Source organism: Coturnix japonica, chromosome 19 (genome assembly GCF_054131305.1).
Source record: "Coturnix japonica strain WE chromosome 19, WE-NBRP24, whole genome shotgun sequence".
Classification (NCBI taxonomy): Eukaryota; Metazoa; Chordata; class Aves; order Galliformes; family Phasianidae; genus Coturnix; species Coturnix japonica.
Window position 1 is genome coordinate 12406038 of NC_140681.1, and position 21492 is coordinate 12427529.

Genomic DNA, 21492 nt, shown 5'->3' on the forward strand with positions numbered 1-21492 from the left:
CTGCTATGCTGAGAGTTTATAGGAAGGAACAGGGCTGCAGGTGATGCAGGTGATCGGATTTGTTCTGGGGAGGGTAAGAAATAGGAAACAATAGGTTTGTACATACTTCTTTCTTCCACACTGGCTGACAAGCAATGTAAGGTCTCTTCTGTAGACTTGCTAACTTATTTTGATCTTGCTTTGTAAATGGGATCAGGACATCTTCCCGTATATTTAATCTGAAAGGGTAAATAAAGTTACTACATTTTCTCACATACCACAGAAATACCGATTCCAAGTGACTTCTTTATAAGCCAGAATAATGGATAAAAAGAGAAAAGAATATTGGATTTCAGTGTTGGGTGCTGGGTTTGTTGCTGTTGCTTTAGTTGATGGATTTAGTCAGATTTTATTTACTGTAAGAGAAGACTTTCATTCCTTTGGGGAAATAACTGACCTCTTGATATCGGATGGAAGGAGACCAAGCCACTTTATGCATGGAACAGTGAGCTGGTGAGCCTCAAAAGACATCGACTAGAATAAGAAAAGCCAACTGTAACATTCAGAGACTTTAAGTTAAACCCTTTGAGAAATCTATTTGGATTTCCTGAAAACTGCCTGTGTAGCATTAAGAAACTGAGATACAGTCAAATGAAACACCTGACATTGTTATCCAGTTTCCTTTGTCACATGGATAAGCTCTTTTTGCAGATACACAAGACCTAAAAATGGTGCCTGTGTTCAAAGAAAATACAAAGAGGTTGTAACCATTCTGACTCATCATGCATCCGAACTTCAAGGCTGAACTACAGATCAATATATTTGAATGGAAAATGATACTCACCACAGATCCGTATTTGTAGATACACATTATTTCCACACCTGCATTCAAGAATACCAATTGTCAGGTATCTGTTATCTTCACACTGAGAATGCTTATGAAGACTGCATTAACAATTCACTTTTATGGCATAACAGTGCAAAACGAGAATCAGGGTAAATCTTACTTCTTCTTATGTTACAGAACCTCTACAGACTTACCATGTGGATCTGCATCCACAAGGGTGAAAACAGGAATTTGAAATGTATCCCACAGCTTTCTGACCAGAAGTCGTGTATTAAGATCTGGTACACCTCTTCCCTAAGGAATCAAAATAAAACAGACAGTTTTAAGTCAATTCAAACAACATCTGGCTACTTATATGCTTACATTTGCCATTTAAAACATGCAAACAGAACACCTTTGTCCCAGAACATGTAGGTGTGGATATACACACATCCCTCCAGTACATAATTAACTGATGAATTAATTCATTCTGCAAGCTCCATAACTCTTTTAATAAAATCTAAAAACCGAACAATTTGATTTCACTTGGGCTTGCTAAGTTTAGGATCCTGGAGGACAACAGCAGGGGCTTTCTGTGACTCTGCAGCACCCAGATGGGTCTGATGAACTACCAGGCTCTAAGAGGGTGGCTGGAGGAAATGAGTCTTTACAACATTAGTTTCATATTTTCATTACCAGCATAATATAACATTATAAATATGGTAAGTCACACTATCTTATTACTGCCTTTTGGCCAAGTTTGAGCACTGTTATGATGCTGAGGTATCTTGTAAATTCTTGTGTCTAACTGAGCAATATGAAATGTAAAGTGCATACCGTAATCATTATACACGGGGCCAGTTTAATGCAGAACTCATCATCCAGGAGTCTCTGAAAAGTTGCATCTTTTTCTACAATTAATATAAATTTGGCATGTGAATACAAATCTTTTATGTTAAGGCTACCTGCATGTAATACAATCCGTCACAGCAATCACTTCAGTCTGAATGTTCTAAAATACTTATTCTGGAGCCAAAAGCAGCTCATGGCTCAATTTCGGAGCCAAGAGACAGATGAAAAATTACCAGAATATTGTTTAACTTGGAATATTCTTTGTTTTTACTTTATTTTTTCAGTCCACATTGAGAGTTTCTGCTCAAAGGATACTTTTAATTCCATGAACGTTAGATGGCACAGTAACAGCCTAAAACAACAAAAACAAAATCAATAATTAATGGTAGATAAAATGATATGTTTTGAAATAACAACATTAGGTAATGAAGGACACCATTACATCCTAAAGCAACCATTCATCTCCTAATATACAATATATAATATAATATTCTTCTGTATTGTTGCTACTAGAGAAGCTGGGGAGGGTTAGTATCAGATCTGTTTAATAAATGTATGGAGCAACCTGAGCTACGTGAAGTACAGGATATCACACAGAGGTAGTTGATCTATGTAGGTCCCTTCCAACTGCAACTATTCTATCTATCCTAATTACTGTTATTGTTATTTAATACATACTGTTGCACCACAGGTACAATTCACTTTTGTACCATCTTCCTCAGTGTAACTTAAATTACCAGCAACAAAACCTTTAGATGTAGACAGCTGAAAAAAAAAAGATAGTAAGTTGCATAAAGTAAATTGGAAATTACGTGCTTTTATTTTACTGTACTGCATGGGCAAACCAAGAAAAATCTGGAAAACATTCGAACTGGTAACAAGCAGTTATCAGCGACAATCAACTTCTTAAGATGCAAAGCAATTCTGTTGACATCATGTATATGAAGGTAGATTTACAATAAGTTATAGTAACAACTGCATTTGTGCATACTAAGGAGTTCTTGTAAAGCATGAGATGCAGGACATTCAGAAGGTTCTATCTCTGATTTGAAATTTCCATTTATACCCCATGCTAGCAAATCATCCCAGTATGAAATGCAAAGCAGAAGCCTTGTACTCTGCAGATGAAGCACTGCCTTCCCAGGTAATAGCAAAAGGCCCTGAGATTTTGGTTAGCACTTTGTGCCACTCTTGGAAGCAAGAAAAATGTATGAATTTTCTCTGAAAACAGGAACCTTTCAAACGTTATGGTAGAACTTAATCTGGTTTCACTGATAATTCAGCTTTACACACAACCCATATAATTTGGAAATGATTACAGAATAAAAACAGTTATCAGAAGCCACTTACTACATGCAGAAATCTCCGAGGTATCTGGAGCATGCAAGAGATTTCATTGATTAAATTGTCCACAACACTCTGGCTACCAAACAGGAGCGTATCTGAGTAGTATATGTCTCTGTCAAGACAAAAACGTGTATTTCTAATTACAATACTGAAAACACTATCAAGCTGTGAGAATGCAGAGTAACACTCAGCTGAGGGCATGGATAATCGAATGGCCATAAAGCATTTCACACAGAGAAATCTGTTATCTGAAAGATTTGCATCCCACACTGCTCACCCAGTAATGTTCTTAAAATACAACTGCATTTGAAATTACAGAAACATCACGTTACCTTTTAGTTGCATAAGAATTGCTCTGCACCATCCTATAGATCATAGACAGTATTTTGAGCATCATAGCTGAAAAAATGCACGACAGATTTATTTTTGTCAATCTTCAGAAATGCTCATTGAAAAATTTGTATTTACATTGACTGATATTTGTGTCATACACTAAAATAGTGAATTCAACTTTGGAACTTACCAAATTTTGGTGCTGTTGCAGGGCAGTCACTTCTTATTTGTTTTGTAGTAGAGTGTGGTATCATTTGTAGACCTACAGAATCTTTAAATCTGACATACAGCAAACAAATGCAATAAAACTGTAAACTTACAGAGTAAGGATATGAAATGATTCTATCCAAGATTATTCAGACTGAGAGCCCTCTCCTAAAGTCAAAGGAGATCGTGTTTTCTTAGCATTTCATTGTAGTGCCCTCAGGTATGACAGCCTTTTCTGGCACCCTTTTCCACTTTAGAAGTCTGTAAGTACTTTTTAAAAGCACTGGCAGTGAAACAACCATCATTATATACAAAACCACATCAAGTTCCTCTAAACTTTTCTTTGCTCCTCGCATCCTTTGGGTGGCAGAGTGCAACCAGTGCAGCAGCAACTCCCTGCCGCTCGGCAGTCACCATCCTGCAGTGCTGCTTTTCACTGCCTTTTCAATGCATCCTATCTGCACAGAGCGGCAGTCGATGTTTCACTCCCTTACACTTTCACTCCCTTTCACTCCAGACTTCAAAACACACGGTACTTACTCTATATTCCTCCAAACTGATCTATTAGCCAGTGTGAGAACAGGGGCTTGTTTTTTGGCCAAACTTTCAAGCACATCCAGAACAACATTTTCTATTGCTTCAAGAACTTCAGAACTGAAACAAAAAAATAATATAATAAAACAATTATGCAGTTCATATGATTTAATGTAGTTCCACTTTGCATTTTGATCATCTTTCCCTTTCCTTCCAGAAATCATTTAATTTGAAACTGCTTCAGGGATACATACGTATATATGTATATATACATATACATTTCAAAACCTCCTTTGTTTTTGCATGTCCCTCTCCTTAGTTTCCACGTAAGATTTGACTCTCCATTCCAGATTCATGACTGAAAGCACAATTAAAAGTACATTTCTATTCAACCCTAAAACCATTGGATTTTTCACCAGCTGAGCTTTCAGAGCAGCTGGCTGGTTTCTGACTCATGATTAATGTTTTACTTCAAATGATGTAATATTGGCCTTGGCTGTGATTTGTGCTAAGTTGTTTTTAAATGCTGTAAATTTAAAACAATGTTCAACAGAACAAATACTTCCTGTTGTACCGCTGCACGTTAACCTTTTGATCTGCTGCCCTAAACAAACTGTTAAGGGTTTTAATTATACGAATGGTTGGTCTCAACCGAACCTGCATCTTTCACCTACAAAGACCATGTAACCTTGCAAGCAGATGCATTACATCCAAACTTCAGGCTGCTCTGAGTGTTATGACAGATGCTCTTTATTTTCATAAGCAATCTGACACCAACATTTCAGCTGTCCTTACCATTACAACTCTGCTATACACCACTGTAAGTATAATAGGTGGGATTTAAGAGCAGAAAACCAAAGACAACTAACAAAGAAAAACTTATAGTAGCACAAAGATGTATCAGCAAAGACCTATTTTGTCACTAAGTAACACACTCAGATAAGTAGTGTAGACCATACTTGAATGAATTATCTTACTGTTACAAAATCAGTAAGAACCATTATTTGAACCTAGCAGTGAGTGTCCCCAAACAACCAGGTGTCACTGCAGCTCTCTTCTGTCATCTGAATACATTTCTTCCACTTTGTAACTCGCACTTACTCCTTGTTTTGCTAGAACAACATTCCCATTCTCTATGAGGCAGAGCTGAGGGCACCACTGCCTTACAGCATTTGCCTCCTCATTTCTAACAGTGTGAACAGACACCAGCTTCTGTATGGCACAGGCAGTTATCTTCAACATTCGTAAGCATATAAAACTCATTTTCCAGCACTGTTAGTAAGCAACCATAACATAACTGTACAGAAAGAGTTACCAGTGAGTATCTGCACTGTGATAAAGCAATGCACTCCAAACCCCAGAGCTGCAAACCGAGCACTAGAACCACGCATTCCCCATACCCTGCCACAGAGACCACGGGCTGCCCAAGTCATACTATTACGATTAATATCCCTAATAAGGTATGTCTAGGATGCTGTCTGTTGTATCTTAATGATACTCAACGTGTTTGTCATCACTGTTTTCTGCACTGCTGTCTGTACCTACAAACTTGCTTGGAAGTCTGAGGAAACTCATCTGTGATGGGACAGTGTGAGGTGTGAGGGCTGTTCTCTGCCATGTTTTTGCAGCACAGTATGTTTTTCCCTTTGCCACGAGCCCATTACCATTGCACAGGCACTGCCAGCTTAACTCCTACCACAGACAGAGCACAGTGCATCATTTCCCAGCTGTTACCTTGGGACGTGTCTGCCATGAGCTGATGTTCTGGTTTCCTCAGAGCCATCTTCATGCCCAGCCAGCACCTCAGCACCGCGCTCCTCCATGGTGGGCAATGCACACCCACCCAACCTCCTCAGAAGGGTTGAAGCTGTTTTAAAGAGACTTCCAGATTAGAAAAGGGTATTTTGGGAGGTAAAGCTCATTCTCCAAATGGAACCTGTGTGGGTATCATGCAGGGAAAGCAGAGATTTGCTGCAGGATCCTGAGCTGAAGAACGGCTTTTCCTGACTGACCGAGGGCTTTTCCCGCCCTTTCCAAGGCCGCGGCCTTTCCCGCCCTGCCCCACAGACAGCCCCATAGACCTACAGCCCCATATTGACCTACAGCCCCATTGACCTACAGCCCCTTTGACCTACAGCCCCACTGACCACTGGACTGAATACCTGCATCACCAACTGAAGCCCAAATCCCCATCCATCTCTGTGGTTTCTGTACCTCAGCAGCTGTTTAAGCAAAGCTCTGCAGCACCCAAGATCCCCACGAGCACTGAGACCAGTGAAATGATCGATTACAAAATGGCGGCATGGCTCACCATCATATTCTTCTCAATGCGCCATTAAAAACTCACGTTCAGAACAAATATTCAACCTGCAGTCCTACGAGCCATGAGTTGCTGGCTTCCAAGGAAGCTGAGCTTTAAGGAAAAAAATGCTGCATTTGGCTGAAATGGGCCATGTGTGATTCACGTGGAACCCTCAGCCACAGGGCATCACTTCAGAACAGACGATACACAGCTAAACTGTGAATCTGAAAGGAAACCCCACGTGTCTTTATTATCTTGGTGTGTTTCGTACCACTTTTCTTGGATATTTGCCTCTTTCCTGCCAGAAATTGGGAAGACATCATGAGCTCCAAGAGAACATGCCGTCCTTCTGGGGGGGGCAGGACAGCAGAGCACTGTGTGCCCATCTTCTGCTCAGTGGAAAAGCAGATGTGATTCAATGCCCGGGATGCTCCTCCTGCCCTGTACAGAGTTCAGGTCCCCTCACTGCAGCTCTGCTGTGATGAAAATCCATGTCTGTGGATTTACACAGCCCTTACCTCTGCAGCTGTGATAGGCCAAGGACTGTTTTAAACTCCTAACTGCGTCATAGCAATTGACTGACTGAAAGCAGTCATTCTGTGAACATTAGTACTTGCTCAGGATAGAAATATCTTCAAGGCTTGTCCTTTCCAGAGAAAATACTAGTGAGCTCAGTGCTGATAACACTGCCTTTTGTGCACAGCAGGCAGTAACAGTGGAAGCTGTGCTGTGTCTAAATCACTGCCAGCAGCACTTCAAAAGTCACCATGCTTAGGCTTGTTGTTAGCCAGGTAGACGACACAGGGCATAAAACCTTGGAGACAGCAGGCTTATGTTGCTGCTCCTTTAGCTGCTGCCTATAAAGTTTCTTTTCTGGTACTCACGAGAGCAAGCAGTCCAAATCCATCCTGAGTGGGTAATTAAAAGAATCATGAATTGATTTATCTGAGGAAAGCCCCAGGCTCTTCAGATATGAACACAAGGTGCTTCAGTTAGCAGAGGCAAGCAGAAGAAAGGGGAAATCATAAATTGAAATGTTCAGTTCTTTCATGTTGAGTCTTTTGGCCTTTAGGTACCTTGAGATCACTCCGGAAATATTTATGTAAAAACTGTAGTTCTTTCCAACAATTCAACATCAAAAATCAACAGATTTTTGTTTGATGTAGAGCTGACAACACATAACCTGCTCCTAGGAAAGAAAAGCAAATAAAACGATACATATCAACACAAGAGAAGATAATCTAATGACTTGTTCCTTCCTTATAGCAGCAAACAGCAACTAGAAAAAAAGCAGGATGGAGATTCTCAGTACTTACATCAGAATTACCAGAAAAGAAACTAAATATATGTATATAAATACGTATGTACATGAAAACAAATAAACTAGTACCCAGGTTAACTAATGAACAACAACCAGAACTAGCAGGTCTATTTCTGAAAGCCCTATTTAATTATTCATTTTCACTCTATAAGCTCTCCTCAATTATTTTTCTTTTTAAAGCATGTCAATTATAAATGCAGAATGTATTTTTATGTGGGTTAGAGGGAAAAGGAACAGAGAAACTAATCATAAACCCCTATTAAACGTTCAGACATGAAAAAGAGCAGCATGAGGAATGCAGCTGCGTGTGCACTTGGCTTGCTTCTACAAAGATGTGCAGTAGAGGGCACCACAGATGGCACACAGAAGAGTGCTGCTTTGAAGCTGTTAAGCTCTACAGTGTGATTTCACAGCTTTGGTAAAACAGGTGTGGTAGGTAAGTAACCATTTGTTTTATAAGACAGCCTGTTATAGATAATTCCTGTAAGACTGCCTATTTCTTTCATGAGTATGTGCTCTTATCAGAACTCTTGTGAAGGGAGCTCTGCTATGAAATGGTCTATATGAAATGCCTGATGCTGACTTCCAAGAATGTTCTGTAACTGCAGAAGAGCCTGTCTGGATCAAAAACTGTTGTAGTCATTACATGCTACAGATAAAAGAGCAACACAGAGCAAAAATGTGCATGTATCTTAGTGCCAAGATATTAAACTGCCTAATACTGACTTTTCCTATATAAATCACTGCATCGATAGAATAAATGTATGTTATTTCCTTTCCTTTGTTGAATGTCTTATCAAAAGATGCTTCTCTTTTTATGTGCAGTTCGTCTCCTGCATTCAGCTCACACAACTGCAGTGGAATGCATTTCTTACCTCTTTTAGTGGACTGGCTGGCAGACCAGTGAATCTGAAAGGTTTGTTTTGAGTTGGCATCAGCTAGCATGGGAAATCCAGTATCTCACTCATGCCTAAAACAAACTTCTCCAAATTGCAGTGATTCAGGACAAGCAGAAGTGTTTGGACCAGTGAAGAGTGCTGAGGACATAGACGGAAGCTTAAACACCAAAGCAAGAGCAGGAAAAACAAAATCCCTACCGGCCATTGAAGAGCTTGCTGGGAGTGTGCCTACTGTGTTCCAGCAAGCTTCAGTCTCTTGCTGCCTCCCTTGGCCACAGTCTGAACAATTGCTGGAAGGACGGACACCTTGTGAGCCAGCAGATTTTACTGTGCAATGTTAGGATGTAACAGGAGCCAGATCTATCACCTGCCAGTTACACTAAATGCTACCAATCCTTTTCTAATGAGCAGAGCCTGAAGGAAAAAGGGAAATAAAAGAGAGATGAAGAGTCATTCTCTGCTAACAGCAAACAACCTCAAATGCAATTGCCCCTTCCAACTAATATGTTTGGGTTTTGAAGAAAAAAAAGAAGGAAAAGAAAAAGAAAAGGAAAAAGAAAAGGAAAAAGAAAAAGAAAAAGAAGAAGAAAAAGAAAAAGAAAAAGAAAAAGAAAAAGAAAAAGAAAAAGAAAAAGAAAAAGAAAAAGAAAAAGAAAAAGAAAAAGAAAAAGAAAAAGAAAAAGAAAAAGAAAAAGAAAAAGAAAAAGAAAAAGAAGAACGTAGACGTTTTCGTTTCACTTAGCTATGGAGGGAGAAACACCTGCAGCAATCTGTTCTGCAGAGAACCAAACCACCATGAGAGCAAGTTTTTTTACTACCTTCTCTTCTTGTTTAGTTTTTCAGAAGCAAATTCTAGCAGGCCTTTCTTAAAAAGGAAAAGTGATTTTCATCTCACTTCTATTACAAGGATCCAACATTTTCTTGTGCTTTTAGGAGCAATAATTTATTTTAGGCAGCAGGACGTTTATCTGAGACAAAGAAACACCAAGTGAACTAAAGAAAAGAATGCCTTTTCCCAATTCAGCATAAATGCCATCAGAAGTTCAGTGACGATAATTAAGCTGCAAATAGAATTCTGTCTGAGCATTCAAATAGACAAACTTTATGCGCTGAGAAGTTTGAGCTCCAATAGTACTATCATAACCACCATATTTCAATCCTTCACTGGTCTCCAAACTGCTCTAAAATAGACTGCTGCAAGGATGTAACTGCAAACTGTAAAAATAAAAGCAAATTAATTTAAAAGGAAATCAGCTGCAGCAGCTTTAGGTCTTGCAAAAGTTGCATGAAAATAAGAATAAGATTTTATAATGGGAACTTGGGCATTCTACTGCTGTTATTATTCTTTTGAAGAGCCTGTCAGGAGGGAATATAAAGTGAGAAGATATTTTGAAACATCCAAACCTCTGTGGAAGTGACTCAGCTGGAAATAAAACACAAAGCCTGCCTTGTTGTTGAATAACCCACCAGTCCTTCACATACAAGTAACAAATATAAACATTAAACTCTTCATCCGTTGCCTTCTGTATCAAAATCCCATGAGTGCTGAACTATAAGAGAATCAGGGAATGAAATGGCACCACCTTCTGCATTGAAAACCTGTCTACTTCTTACTATTAATGCATAACATTTACCTATTATCATGTTCTCCACTACTAGGATTAAAATGAGAATTTGGGTTGAAGTGTCCATGTGTCAGCTAAAGAGATAACAAGAGCTGAATGGAGAGGGGGCTAGAGGGGGGCTGACAGCTCCCTCCACCCTCCTTGCAGCCCCCAGCAACAGCCACCCTTACTGTCTGAGCAGCTGGGCTCTGACAAACCCACTGCCAACAGCGGTAGCTTTCAGGTAGCTACGGGTCATCCCATCAAAGTAGCAAGTGCATTTAATGGATTGATTTGTAAACATTTATATACTTGTAAAATTCCAAATCTGGTTTAACTGAACATTGAATAAACACGTTATTAGGAAAAATTCTGATGATCAAAAAAATGTGTTAAAGGGAAAATATGTTGAAACAAACAAATGAAAGACATTTGTGTTCAAACGTAACTGGAAAGCAAGAATGTCTTCTGTTCCAATGTTGATGTGACAGCGTGAACATAACGGTCAATAGAATATATTCTTGGAAACAGCTGCACCATTTCCTCTGGATTAGGAAAAGGTAAAACATCTTGTTTATGTTTTATTCCCCTTTTGTTGGCAAAGTTCTCGAGCACATGAGAACTCAGGTGTGATTTTGCTCCTTAAACCCAAAATTGCCAGCTGCTGTACATTAAAAATACTTGTGCCAAAATCTGTTCTTTCATTTATGTGAAAGCTGCACCGCTGCTGCCGTGGCCTCAGATTTATGCCAACAGGTAAAACTCAGGATGGACTTCAGACCTTTGTGATTAACTAATAATGCCTGGGGAAAGTGAAGTAAGAGGTTGATGTAGGAGCCTGTTCTGACACTGAGGACTGTGGGCCATATGAATAATGAGAAGGGAGGGGCAGGTGATTAACGCACTCCTGCTTCATTTTTGAAAGCCTAGATTAAAATCAGCTCCATGTCACTATTCAAAATGCATTTGGAGATTTTAATTTAGGTTACTAATATTAATTGGTCCATACCACAAAAATGCCAGCGGCACCGTGATGCAACTTGGACAAGAAACAGCCTTTGCTTCAGAGGGTCCTGAGGCTCAGTACAGAATACGTCAAATATCAAACAGCACAGCTGTGGTGGTTTGCTGGGTTCTGTTTGTTTGCTTTTTTCACTGGAACAGAGGTGAAAACATGATTCAAACACACACAGGAATCAAAACAAATCATGCCATACCAGGCTGTCATGTGAGCAGTTCCGGATGCAGTAAGATTCACTTGGCCTTCTCTGAAGACTTCTCTGCACCTTTTCCTCAGATACATTTGTAGCCCTTCCACAGCTGTGTGAAGTCTCTTTCTGTGTACCATTCAGTTGTAGTCCATTCTTTTCTCTCTACTGCAGGAAAGCTCCAATGTGCCAGCTGGATGCTGCTGCTGTAGGCCATCTTCTGGATTTGGGCATGGAAGAAGGTAGGACATTTTGCTTTGTTTTGCTTTGATTCACTGCTGCTGGCAATGAAAACCACAACCATCCTGAGCCTGGCTTGGGGGATCTTCTTCCAGGCTGCTTTATGCCTTGTTTTGGGACCAGGCTCTGGGAAGTGCTGAGCCAGAAGAGCCATGAGGATGCCCTGCAGCCAAAAAGGTATCCAGATCACTGTTAGAAGAAGGTATGAATTCAAAGTTTCATTAATGAATTACAGAATCTGTGCACATAAACACAAATTCCTACAATATAAAATTCTCCCTGGCTGATCCCAAGGGGTGTTCAGTGCTTAAAGAATAGAATAGAACAAATTTATACTACCCTCTGAAGACAAAATCTTCTGGCACAAACAGGAGTTTGGAGCAAAGGACTGAAAGCTTTTTTGCACTGGAAAATTGACTGGAATTGCTATTGCAGAACAAGCTATTCTGCAACAGCTTCCCATCTGACCCGTGACTTTTCCAGACTAGAATATCAACAGGGAACTATTATGGAACAGTTTATTCAGAAATAGCTATTGTGGTTAGTCCTCCTGCACAGATAGATGCACAGTGTCCATGAATATCTATAGTGAGATGGAAAAGGGCTTTGTTTTTGCTTGTTCATTTCATTTTCTTATTACAGGATAACACTTAATGTCAGATATATAGCATGGCCAAATGGTAAAGCAGACAGGGAACTTCCAATCAGGTCCTTATGAAATTGACTAACACTCATCACTGAATTTCCTAACATAACACATGCTCATACTACAATCGCTTACATGCTAAGAACATCTCTACATCTGCAAGGCTGTGTTCATCACAGGATGTTGCATCAGCTTAAGTCAATAATTAAAAACATCCTTAATCAAATCAGTGAACAAAACATTAACAAACACATTAATTGAAGACTCTGATTGACAGATCTCACATCTCAGTCATCACTCATGATAACATCATGCACACTGTTAGAAACACACGGCAGTTCCACGCACCTGCAACAACCTGTTGCTTTACCAGACAGTTCCTTTCTAAACATCTGGAGCAGCGTTCATATATTATTATTTCACTATTTTTCTGCATATCCTCCTTTGTTCTGTTAAAAACCAGTTAAGTCCTATAGAAAAAAATACACATATCCTCTAAAAACTCAGTTGGTTGAAATTCAAGCTTACCTCCAGAAACTGCATTCAACAACTAATGGTATTGAATTGTTAAATGAAGGGAGAGTAAGTAGGAGAACAAGTTGATAAGTCTTACAGTTGTTAAAATAATTTTCTCCTTAAATAGCTTTTCAAGGACTCTTGATCATAAAGATCATAAAATATGTATCAAAAGGTTTATCATAATATATATTTATGAACATATAATGGCATTCATTTGTATGTTAGTGAGTCTACTAAAGAAATATGGCATTTTCTATAAGCAGGCATTTTTTGCCAACAAACAAAGAAAATTGGTTACCATGGGGAAATTAACAGTCAAACTCACACCAACATCTTAGCAATAAAATACTTGTTGGAGTAATTGACACAAGGAAGGCCACCAGACCACACTGGCCGTTGGGAAGGACCCAAATCTCTGCAGTTCTGTGCAGGCAGTGAGAGCCTCTGCTGACACTGCGGCAGGCACTGCTGGCATTTGGAAGCAATTCCTGCTCTTCTAAGAAGTGCTGTGCTAGAGGGAGGTTTTCTGGGAATCGTGGGTCTGCCCATGGGAACTGATGGGAATCTGTCTGTCTGCTTGGGCTGACAGAACGGATGGCCATGAGGACGAGTTGGTATTGTCTCTCTGGAGAGAGAAAAGGCTGTGGCAAAACTCCCTAGGGAGTCCTGCAAAAAATAATAAGCGGAGTTTAATTCTGGTCCAGCAGTGTGTTACAAGGTTACTGCCCAAAGCCTTTCATGTCACACTTACTCTGGAAAAAAAGTAGGAAGAGAACTGGACAGCTCATGGGCTGCGATTTGGATGCAACAGGGTAAAAATTGAAATGCTGGAATAAAAGAGATGAGATGAGCATTGGGGGCATTTAAAGTATTTATTTTAAAAACAGAGGGAACAAACGACCTTCACAGCCACAGACTCCAGGTCCAGAAGGCTGCTCAAGAGGCTCCCATAACACCCTGAGGACAACTCTTGATTTCAGAACCTGCTATCACATCAGTACTGTGCTCATCTTCCTGGTGCACAGCAAGGAGCAGCACAACACAGAGCAGAAGAGGACATTGTCCTCACATCAGATGCATTCAGTCACCCATTGTGCATCATCTGGGGGAAATAAACCAGCAATTTACACGACGCAAAAGAAACTCATCTTGATTTTCATTGCCCATTAAAATCTTCCCCTTTCCCAAGTTACAGAATGCCTGTTCCACAATGTAAGATCCTACATGCTATGCAGTAACCATCCACACTCAGACTAATTCTCCACCATTACCAGACAACAGCAACAGTCTCCATCCCTACTTCCCCTTGTCACAAAGTATTCAGTCTTCCTAAACGGAGAGAACTTTTACTTTGAAATGATACATTTGTTTCAGAGTTTTACTGGAGACACTTGCAATAAATACATTAAGCAACACACTGAGGTCAAACTGGTGTCCCAGCCCATGGCAGGGGGTTGGAAATAGATGACCTTAAATGTCCCTTCCAACCCAACCCACTCCATGATTCCGTTATGTGGAACACGCTAAAACACTGCAATAAAAATACGCTGAATGTTTGAGAAATGATCAATAACTTTTCAAGTTCTTATAGCTGTAAAATCAGAAAACTGGCTTCATATTGGAGAAGCATTTCTGTGCAGCACAAATGCATATTTTTATCATAATTTTAAAAATAAAACCAGTGCTAGAAGTTTTGCCAGCTGCCTCCTGAGGCACAGGAATTTATAGCTGCCTATAAATGCACTGAGGCAGAATGAGTTCAATGAGATGAAAAGTTCATCTTTGTACTCATTTCCCACACTCTCATATGAACTGGCAAGATTAGTAATAGCGTATCTACATTCATTTATACCAGCTATTTTATTTGTTTCCCCAGGGAGCAGAGACAGAAGTTGTTCAGCCATGTGAAGACCTGCTATGCTCTCCCTCTCACTGGCCACGCCATGGATCCGTGTAGCAATGGAGCACCCGAACACAGTCATGGAGGTGATGGGCAGTGCTTGGCTGGAGGGGTTACATGTCTGAAGGAGTGGTGGCCATTGGAGGTTGGCTGGAAGCCGTACAGCCCCTCTTTCCCTCCCTTCTCCAGTAACTGTCAGCTCTGACAATGGGAAAAAAAGAACCATTCCTTGACATTGGGGCACATGAGGCAGGTTTCACCTCTCTAACACTCCCCGCAGTCCCGCTGATGTCAGCCCTTGGGAATCTGAGGTCATAGTTTGGCTCCAAGGAAACACACAGAAGTACATTAGGGCGATATACCATCTTTTCTCAGCACTGGAGGGAACGTTTTTGCCCTACCTTGAAAAAGGGCTTGGGTGTGATTGAGATGAAATAGATTATGGAGAATTTGATCTGCACATAAATGTCTCCAGATATTTAATCAATGGGGAAGCAGTGGAACAGGTTTGAGCAGCCCATTGGTCGATGACCTGCTCTGATAAAAACCAGCGGACTATAGAAGTCATTCAATATTCATCCTTCCTGCAGTTTCTCATGGCCAGCTTGCTACACAGAGCACAGATGCCTAATTTTATTGCTCTCACATCTCACCTTCCCACAGTTTTTTGCATTAGGGTATAAGAAAGCAATCTGAAAAGAACATTGACATTTCACCTACCTGCTAAAAAAAACCTACATTATGTACCCAGATTGAGATGGAAAGGAGAAGAACAGGAAATATTGGCTAGCAGTCCTGCTATATGCATAGACATGAAATCTTGGCCGCCCACTGTATGAGCTAAAATGTTGGATAGTAACAGTGCTCTAGAAAAGATTGATCCCTAAGGCTTACTGCTAGCAGTGATGGATTTAATTAGCAGGGTGTGTCTAGAGGGAATGAAGGAGATTCTTCTCAGTACATGCCTATGCTTGAAACTCTGTGCTTTTTTGTGCATCTCTGTTAAATGACTTGCAAAAAAACCCTCAAAAAACAAAAGCCCCCAAAGCATGGTGCAATCAATGCACACACACTGTAACACTGTACTGCACGTGTGACAGTCTTATTTTCTGTCACTGTAGGTTCTCATGCAATAAAAGTGCACCTCTTAAGAGCTCAGTTTAATTTCTTGCCTTGTTCAAACCTTGGTGTTTTGTGATTTCTCCTACATGCTCAGTTGTGAATCATTTCCCACCTTTCCAGTTACAGGTAGGATAAAAACTTACAGATGAGTGTGAAGGTTGGCAGCTGTGGATGTGGAACAAAAGCATCCAGTGAAAACTGTAGCGCTTTCCTTGCCTCTCCTCAACAGGCATCATTAAACAGTGCTTTTCCATGCATGCAGCATTTGATTCTGCTAGTCAATACACCTATGGAATCTTTATATCTTATAGAACTTAAACTTCATTACAGGAAATGAATGGATACTCAGAGATCTAATCTCATAATTCAGAAGTTCATGTTCCACCTTGTAGTTTTAGTTCTAATATAATTTGCAGGGGTCTGTACCAGAAAATAATTTCACAGGAAAGCCAGGAGGACAGAGATGTGCACAGATCGGAGCCTCAAACACCTCCGATCTCTGACATTCATGCTCTGGTCGCTGTGTCCATCAGATGGAAACACAGCACTCGATTAACCTCACTCAACTGCCGTTCCTACAGCACCAATACCATCTGCAGGCGGCACTGTGCCGCGCTGCGAACCGAACAAAATCAAAGAGAGCAGGATTAGGTTTCATGGATGGGAAACACTGCATTAACAAGAGCCTTTTTCACATGACTTTATCCTCTGACAAAAGACAAGGAAATTACTATTAAATGCATTACATTGCATTACAGGAGAAGGAAGAAAGCACTGCCATCTTTCTACTTTGCCAAGAGGTGGAAAACAGCATGGAGCAGAAAACTACGGAGAAAAATGTCAGCAGATTGAGAGCGATGCTGCACACAGCTTGTGTCCTATGCCTGAATTTCGTTTGCAAAAGAACTGCCGAGATTGTCCTGCAAGGAGCACCCACTCCTCCAACCCGGCCCTCCCTGGGCGCTCCCACTTTTTTGCTTCCTCCTGGCTGTGAAGTCTGAAAGGAGTTCACAGAGGAGCAACAGGATCAGTGCTCCCCTCTCACCCTCTGCTGCAGAAGAAGAAAGAGGTTTGATTGAGTCCTCTAAGAGCAGTAAGACTGAATCAGACCACAAAAAGGAAACAAACAAACCAACCCGTGCTCTGTGTTCACAAAAAAATATCACCTTCCTAACGGCTGGAGTCAAATCCCTCAGAGCTGCTATTTACAATCAAAGGTATTCAAGTACCTTCAAGCCCTTACGCAGATGATACCGAAACGACCATGTGCTATGTCTTAAACAAGTGCTCTGAAGGTCTGGGTTTAGCTCCTATTGAAAACCGACAGGACATACAGCCAGGGCTGCACAGACACACACAGACATATTTCATCCAACCCACCGCTACCAGCCCCGGGTCGCACTGATTAACACTTTGCACATAAACACACTTTTTCTTCCTTGAAATGTTAATGCCTGCTTAGTGCAAGGTGAAAGTCTATCCAAGGACTGAATCTCTTAAGTGTGTTAATTAAACAGGACAATAATAATCCACCGGTGATTTATGGCGAGGTGGATGACTAGACCATAGTGGTTGGTCTGATAGGCATTTATTGCCTACTTAACCATTTAAGTATAACAAAAAAAAATCATTGTGGTACAAAAGGTGATGAATGTTTCTGCTAAAACAGTCCATTAAGATGATTCATTAACATTACAAAGAAGTCTGCAGCCTCTGTGCCACTTGGAGCCCGTAAAAGTCTGGGAAAGTGAGAGACATTACCATAGGAAATGCTTTATGCTAAATGCGCGCTGATAGAATCTAAAGTCCACTTTCTGCAGATAACATCACTTTTTACATTTTGCACTACAAGGTCCGAGGATGCTTTGTACTCCTTATTTCTGCAGCTAGAGAATGTATCTCCCTAACAGAGAAGTGAGGGAGGAGTAATAAAAGTCACAATGCTCTGGCACACATCTGAGCCTTTCATACTTCCCTTTGAACTGATGGCACTGGAATGCCGAACCGCTGGTTGCACCACTGCGGAGCGACCGAGAGCCGTGAGTTATAGTCACAGTGGTTACAACTTTATTAAATGCACACCGAGAAAAGCTACTACAATGATCTTTACAGGTCAAATAACAGCGGATTCCTGCTGTGGGACAGCAAGGAGATGTGCCATGGATGGCTGATACATGAAACAGTAGAAGGGTTAAATCAGAGTGTAAATGTATCTAAAAATACCAAATCACCATCTCAATACCTTCCTAACAAATGATTCCCAGCAACTAACGAAGCTTGATTCCTTATGGATCTGTGCCACACTTCTCACACATCCCCACCAGAACAACACCAACTGTCCCCTGCCATAGCCCTGCTGTGATACCCCAGTGTCCTTAAGCCAGCCCCAGGCTTTATGGATTTGCCAGCTGAAAAAAACAGTGCATTAAAGTAGCGATAGAGCAACCTGCAAATCAGAATCATTTGCTGCTGTCAGCCACAATGAAGAATTGCTAAATCCTGCCTTCTTCTCGTTGGGAGCATTAATAAGAGCTCCCTCCTCTTGGTAGGTGCTAACTCTTGCAAAATTGCTAAGGACAAAGCACCTTTGAAACTCCTCTGTAACCTGTGACAAATGTGCCAGCATATTGGAAACTGGGTCAGACAAATAACGAGATTGTGTAAGCAGTTCCCTAGGGAGCCAGACGAAGAGGCATGATAGGATCTCCACTGACCAGAAGTTGCCAGAGTCTTGTTTATGTATTTCATCTGAGGTGGAGCATCCCCCAGTGCTTCCTTAATTACAGGAAGTGTGTGCAGCACCTGTTCAGACTACCTGGGCTAGCTCCAAACAAGCTAGACTGGGTTCCAGGAGCACAAGACACTTGCTAACAAATCCTGCTTCTCGGTAGGTAATTAGCCTACTTTACTTCTCACTAAATGAATTAGCACAGCTACACTACATCCTGCAGATGGCTTACATGGTTCTGATGTCTCTGTGTGGTGTTTGTTTTCATCTGCCCACACTTCAGTTGGTCAGAAGCAAATGTTCAAAGTGAAATATTACAGATGCTGAATCTGTACATGGGAACAAAGCAGAGAGGCAGACACGGTATCAAACACAGCAAGCTCCTCGGTGATTTAACTGCCTGGGAATTGGGCAAGCCACATTTAATATCTGATGCAAAATATATTTCTACTTTGTTCTTCCACGGAAACAAGGCAACAACCGCATACATGATCTGCAATAACGCGTTATTACAAGGCATCCTGGAGTGAGATGACTTCATCTGCAGTGATGCCACAACAATTTTCAAGTAGAGCCATTAACCCAACAACAGTATTCCTAATAACCAGCTGCAGAAACGGGAACTTCTTTCAAATTAACCATGCTGATTAATGAATTGAGAGCACTGAGGCACAGGGAGCGCGCTGCTGAGATGCGTGGTCTCTACATTCCCTTTGATTACCCTGAGACAATGTCAGGTCTCACTTCTTAGCCAGGAATGCCCAAGGTCTAAGTGCCACCAGAAGCGTATCCATGGTGGGAATGGGCTGCTCTGTGAGACAGACATGGGAAGGAGGGAACACAGGTGGTGGGAAGCTGGCAGGAGCAGTGGCTGAACCTGAAAGAGAAGCTGAGCACGTATGGCCAGCAGAGCCTGGGCGTCAGGGTGGGATTGGGAACAGGCATGAAAGGGCCGGGCTGCAAGCTCTGTGTTTGCAAAGCAAAGGAGAGGAGCTGAAGTTTTGACCCAGTAAGCTGTGTGGTGTTTTGCTTTTTCTCTTCATCCTGAATTCCAATTAATTTCGGTGTTCATCAAACTCAAGACACTGAGAGCTTTTCACATTGGACTCCGCGTGTTTCTTTTGAATATACACACAGATTGAACACCCCAGAGCATTTCACTTATCGTCTCTGCATAAACCTACAACAATACTGAAGGTGAACTGCATTTGTACAGTGCAGAGTTACATCTCAGCTCAGAAAACTGGTTGGGGATTCGGGGCAAAGTGATTTTACTGCCAGGAAATGCCAGTTTGTGAAAAATACAACTTTTATAAAGTATTACATTGATTCCCACAGAAATAAACTTTGTATTTCCATGGCAAAATAAAATCTATTCTGAGTAAGACTAGGGCAGAAACGTGAACATTCCTTACTTCAATCACTCCCAAAGTCAGGAAAATACCCAAATGTGCACAGCACCGGCTGCACGCAGCACAGCAGGTGCCCATGTGCCCTCTGCACCACCACTCGGCTTTGCTGCCCCAAAAGTCTCCCTGCAGCTGAGGAGCCCAGCAGCTCACACACACCTACACAGCGCACCCTCCAAGTGAGCTCCTTTTTGGTGCACTTCAGAGCCCAGATTTGAGTCTGACAAAAATGATGTTGAAAACACGATGTCAAATGCCTGCTCCAAATCCCATAAAGCGCTGCTTGGACAGGGCCCAAGTAAATACCCCAGCCACTGGATGTTGGCTATTCTGGGATGGCTCATTCTTTCTATTCATGTTTTGTTTTTTAAACTGTTCTGTGACAAATCTAAAACAAATGTCCAAACCATTTGGATTTTTATATGCTAGATATTCTGTTTCTGAACAGCCCGCTTCCCAGTGCAGATCTGTAAAGATCGCTGTTTTATACCAATAGATTTGTGCCCTACTGTTGCTAATATAAGCTGAAAGCTCACAATCAGCTTTTATATGTGCTGTAATAAACAACAACTAACATAGCTAAAATCTGAGAGAATCTCAAGACTGCATGAAGAACAATGGCACCACGTAAGCACACTTTGGCTTCAGAGATTCATGAACAACCACATTCATTGCATTCAGGAGAAGGCAAATTTGCATCAAGGTTAATAGAAAATCCATGACGTTCCCTTGATCTTCATAATTACCCTAACGAGAGAACCTGAATAAGCTGCAGTGGAAAAGGATGGCTGTCACAGGTCAGGCCCTGCTTGTTCTTCCTCAGCACTGTCCCCGAGCAGCATTGCCCTCCGTGCCCGTGGTGCGGCAGCACAGTGTGCAGTGGGGACATGAGTTATGTTCTGAGTTTCGTTAGCACCCTCGATGTCCAAACTGCTCCTCCATACACACCAAATATAGTCAGCAGCAAAGCTCTGCTCTTGTTTGTTGCCTCAGGGCTGAGAACAATTCTGCACAACTTGCAAACGCTCTCCATTCATTACATCCCCATTCCTTCCATTGGATGCCAACTGCATCTTCCACAAAGATCCTTTTGTTTGGACTGGAAATTTCCTAAAGTTTCCTCTGACGTTTCCCTTCCTCCCCGTGTCCTGTCACAGGGCGCTGTGCTTTCATCTGCCCTTACCCAAACACTCTCTTTTACCGGGATGCACCAAAATCTCCCACCCCAGTCTCTTATGGAGGAAGAACACAGCACAGTTTCCACACCCAAAGAAGAGAGGTGAACCTGCAGCCCTCTGGAATGCTATGGGGACCTTAAGGTGCTCTGACTGCTGTGGGAGTCCCCGTGACTAAACCTTAACTCAGAACATGTGGTTCCTGTCTTTGTGGATATTTTCTCTCCTTCCATCTCTTCTAATCGATGCAGTAGCTCACGTGTTAAGCTGGAAATCCCCCTGGTAAACCAGATACTGGAATGCAAACTCTGGCTTCTCCCAGAAGAAAATGACATTTCTAT

The 21492-nt window shown here is 41.4% G+C and overlaps 1 protein-coding gene across 26 annotated transcripts in view; it reads right to left on the reverse strand.

Annotated features, from left to right (window-relative positions):
• SPO11 (SPO11 initiator of meiotic double strand breaks) overlaps positions 1-21492 on the reverse strand; it is a 28245-nt gene that overhangs the window by 611 nt on the left and 6142 nt on the right. For 4 of the 26 annotated variants that reach the window (XM_085519788.1, XM_085519789.1, XM_085519779.1 and 1 more), the window contains 15 exons: positions 12647-12768; positions 11214-11841; positions 6652-9014; positions 5813-5945; positions 4085-4198; positions 3528-3616; positions 3337-3403; positions 3008-3116; positions 2336-2422; positions 1973-2009; positions 1643-1752; positions 1021-1120; positions 824-861; positions 437-513; positions 107-218 (listed from right to left, as the gene is read on the reverse strand). In XM_085519788.1, coding sequence (XP_085375914.1) covers positions 107-218; positions 437-513; positions 824-861; positions 1021-1120; positions 1643-1752; positions 1973-2009; positions 2336-2422; positions 3008-3116; positions 3337-3403; positions 3528-3616; positions 4085-4198; positions 5813-5945; positions 6652-6766 — 1188 coding nt within the window. In that variant the 5' untranslated portion in view covers positions 6767-9014; positions 11214-11841; positions 12647-12768. Of the gene's footprint in view, positions 1-106; positions 219-436; positions 514-823; positions 862-1020; positions 1121-1642; positions 1753-1972; positions 2010-2335; positions 2423-3007; positions 3404-3527; positions 3617-4084; positions 4199-5812; positions 6210-6240; positions 9015-11213; positions 11842-12646; positions 12769-21492 lie in introns of those variants that run through there. The other 22 variants (XM_085519790.1, XM_085519785.1, XM_085519784.1 and 19 more) reach the window with 18 other exon arrangements.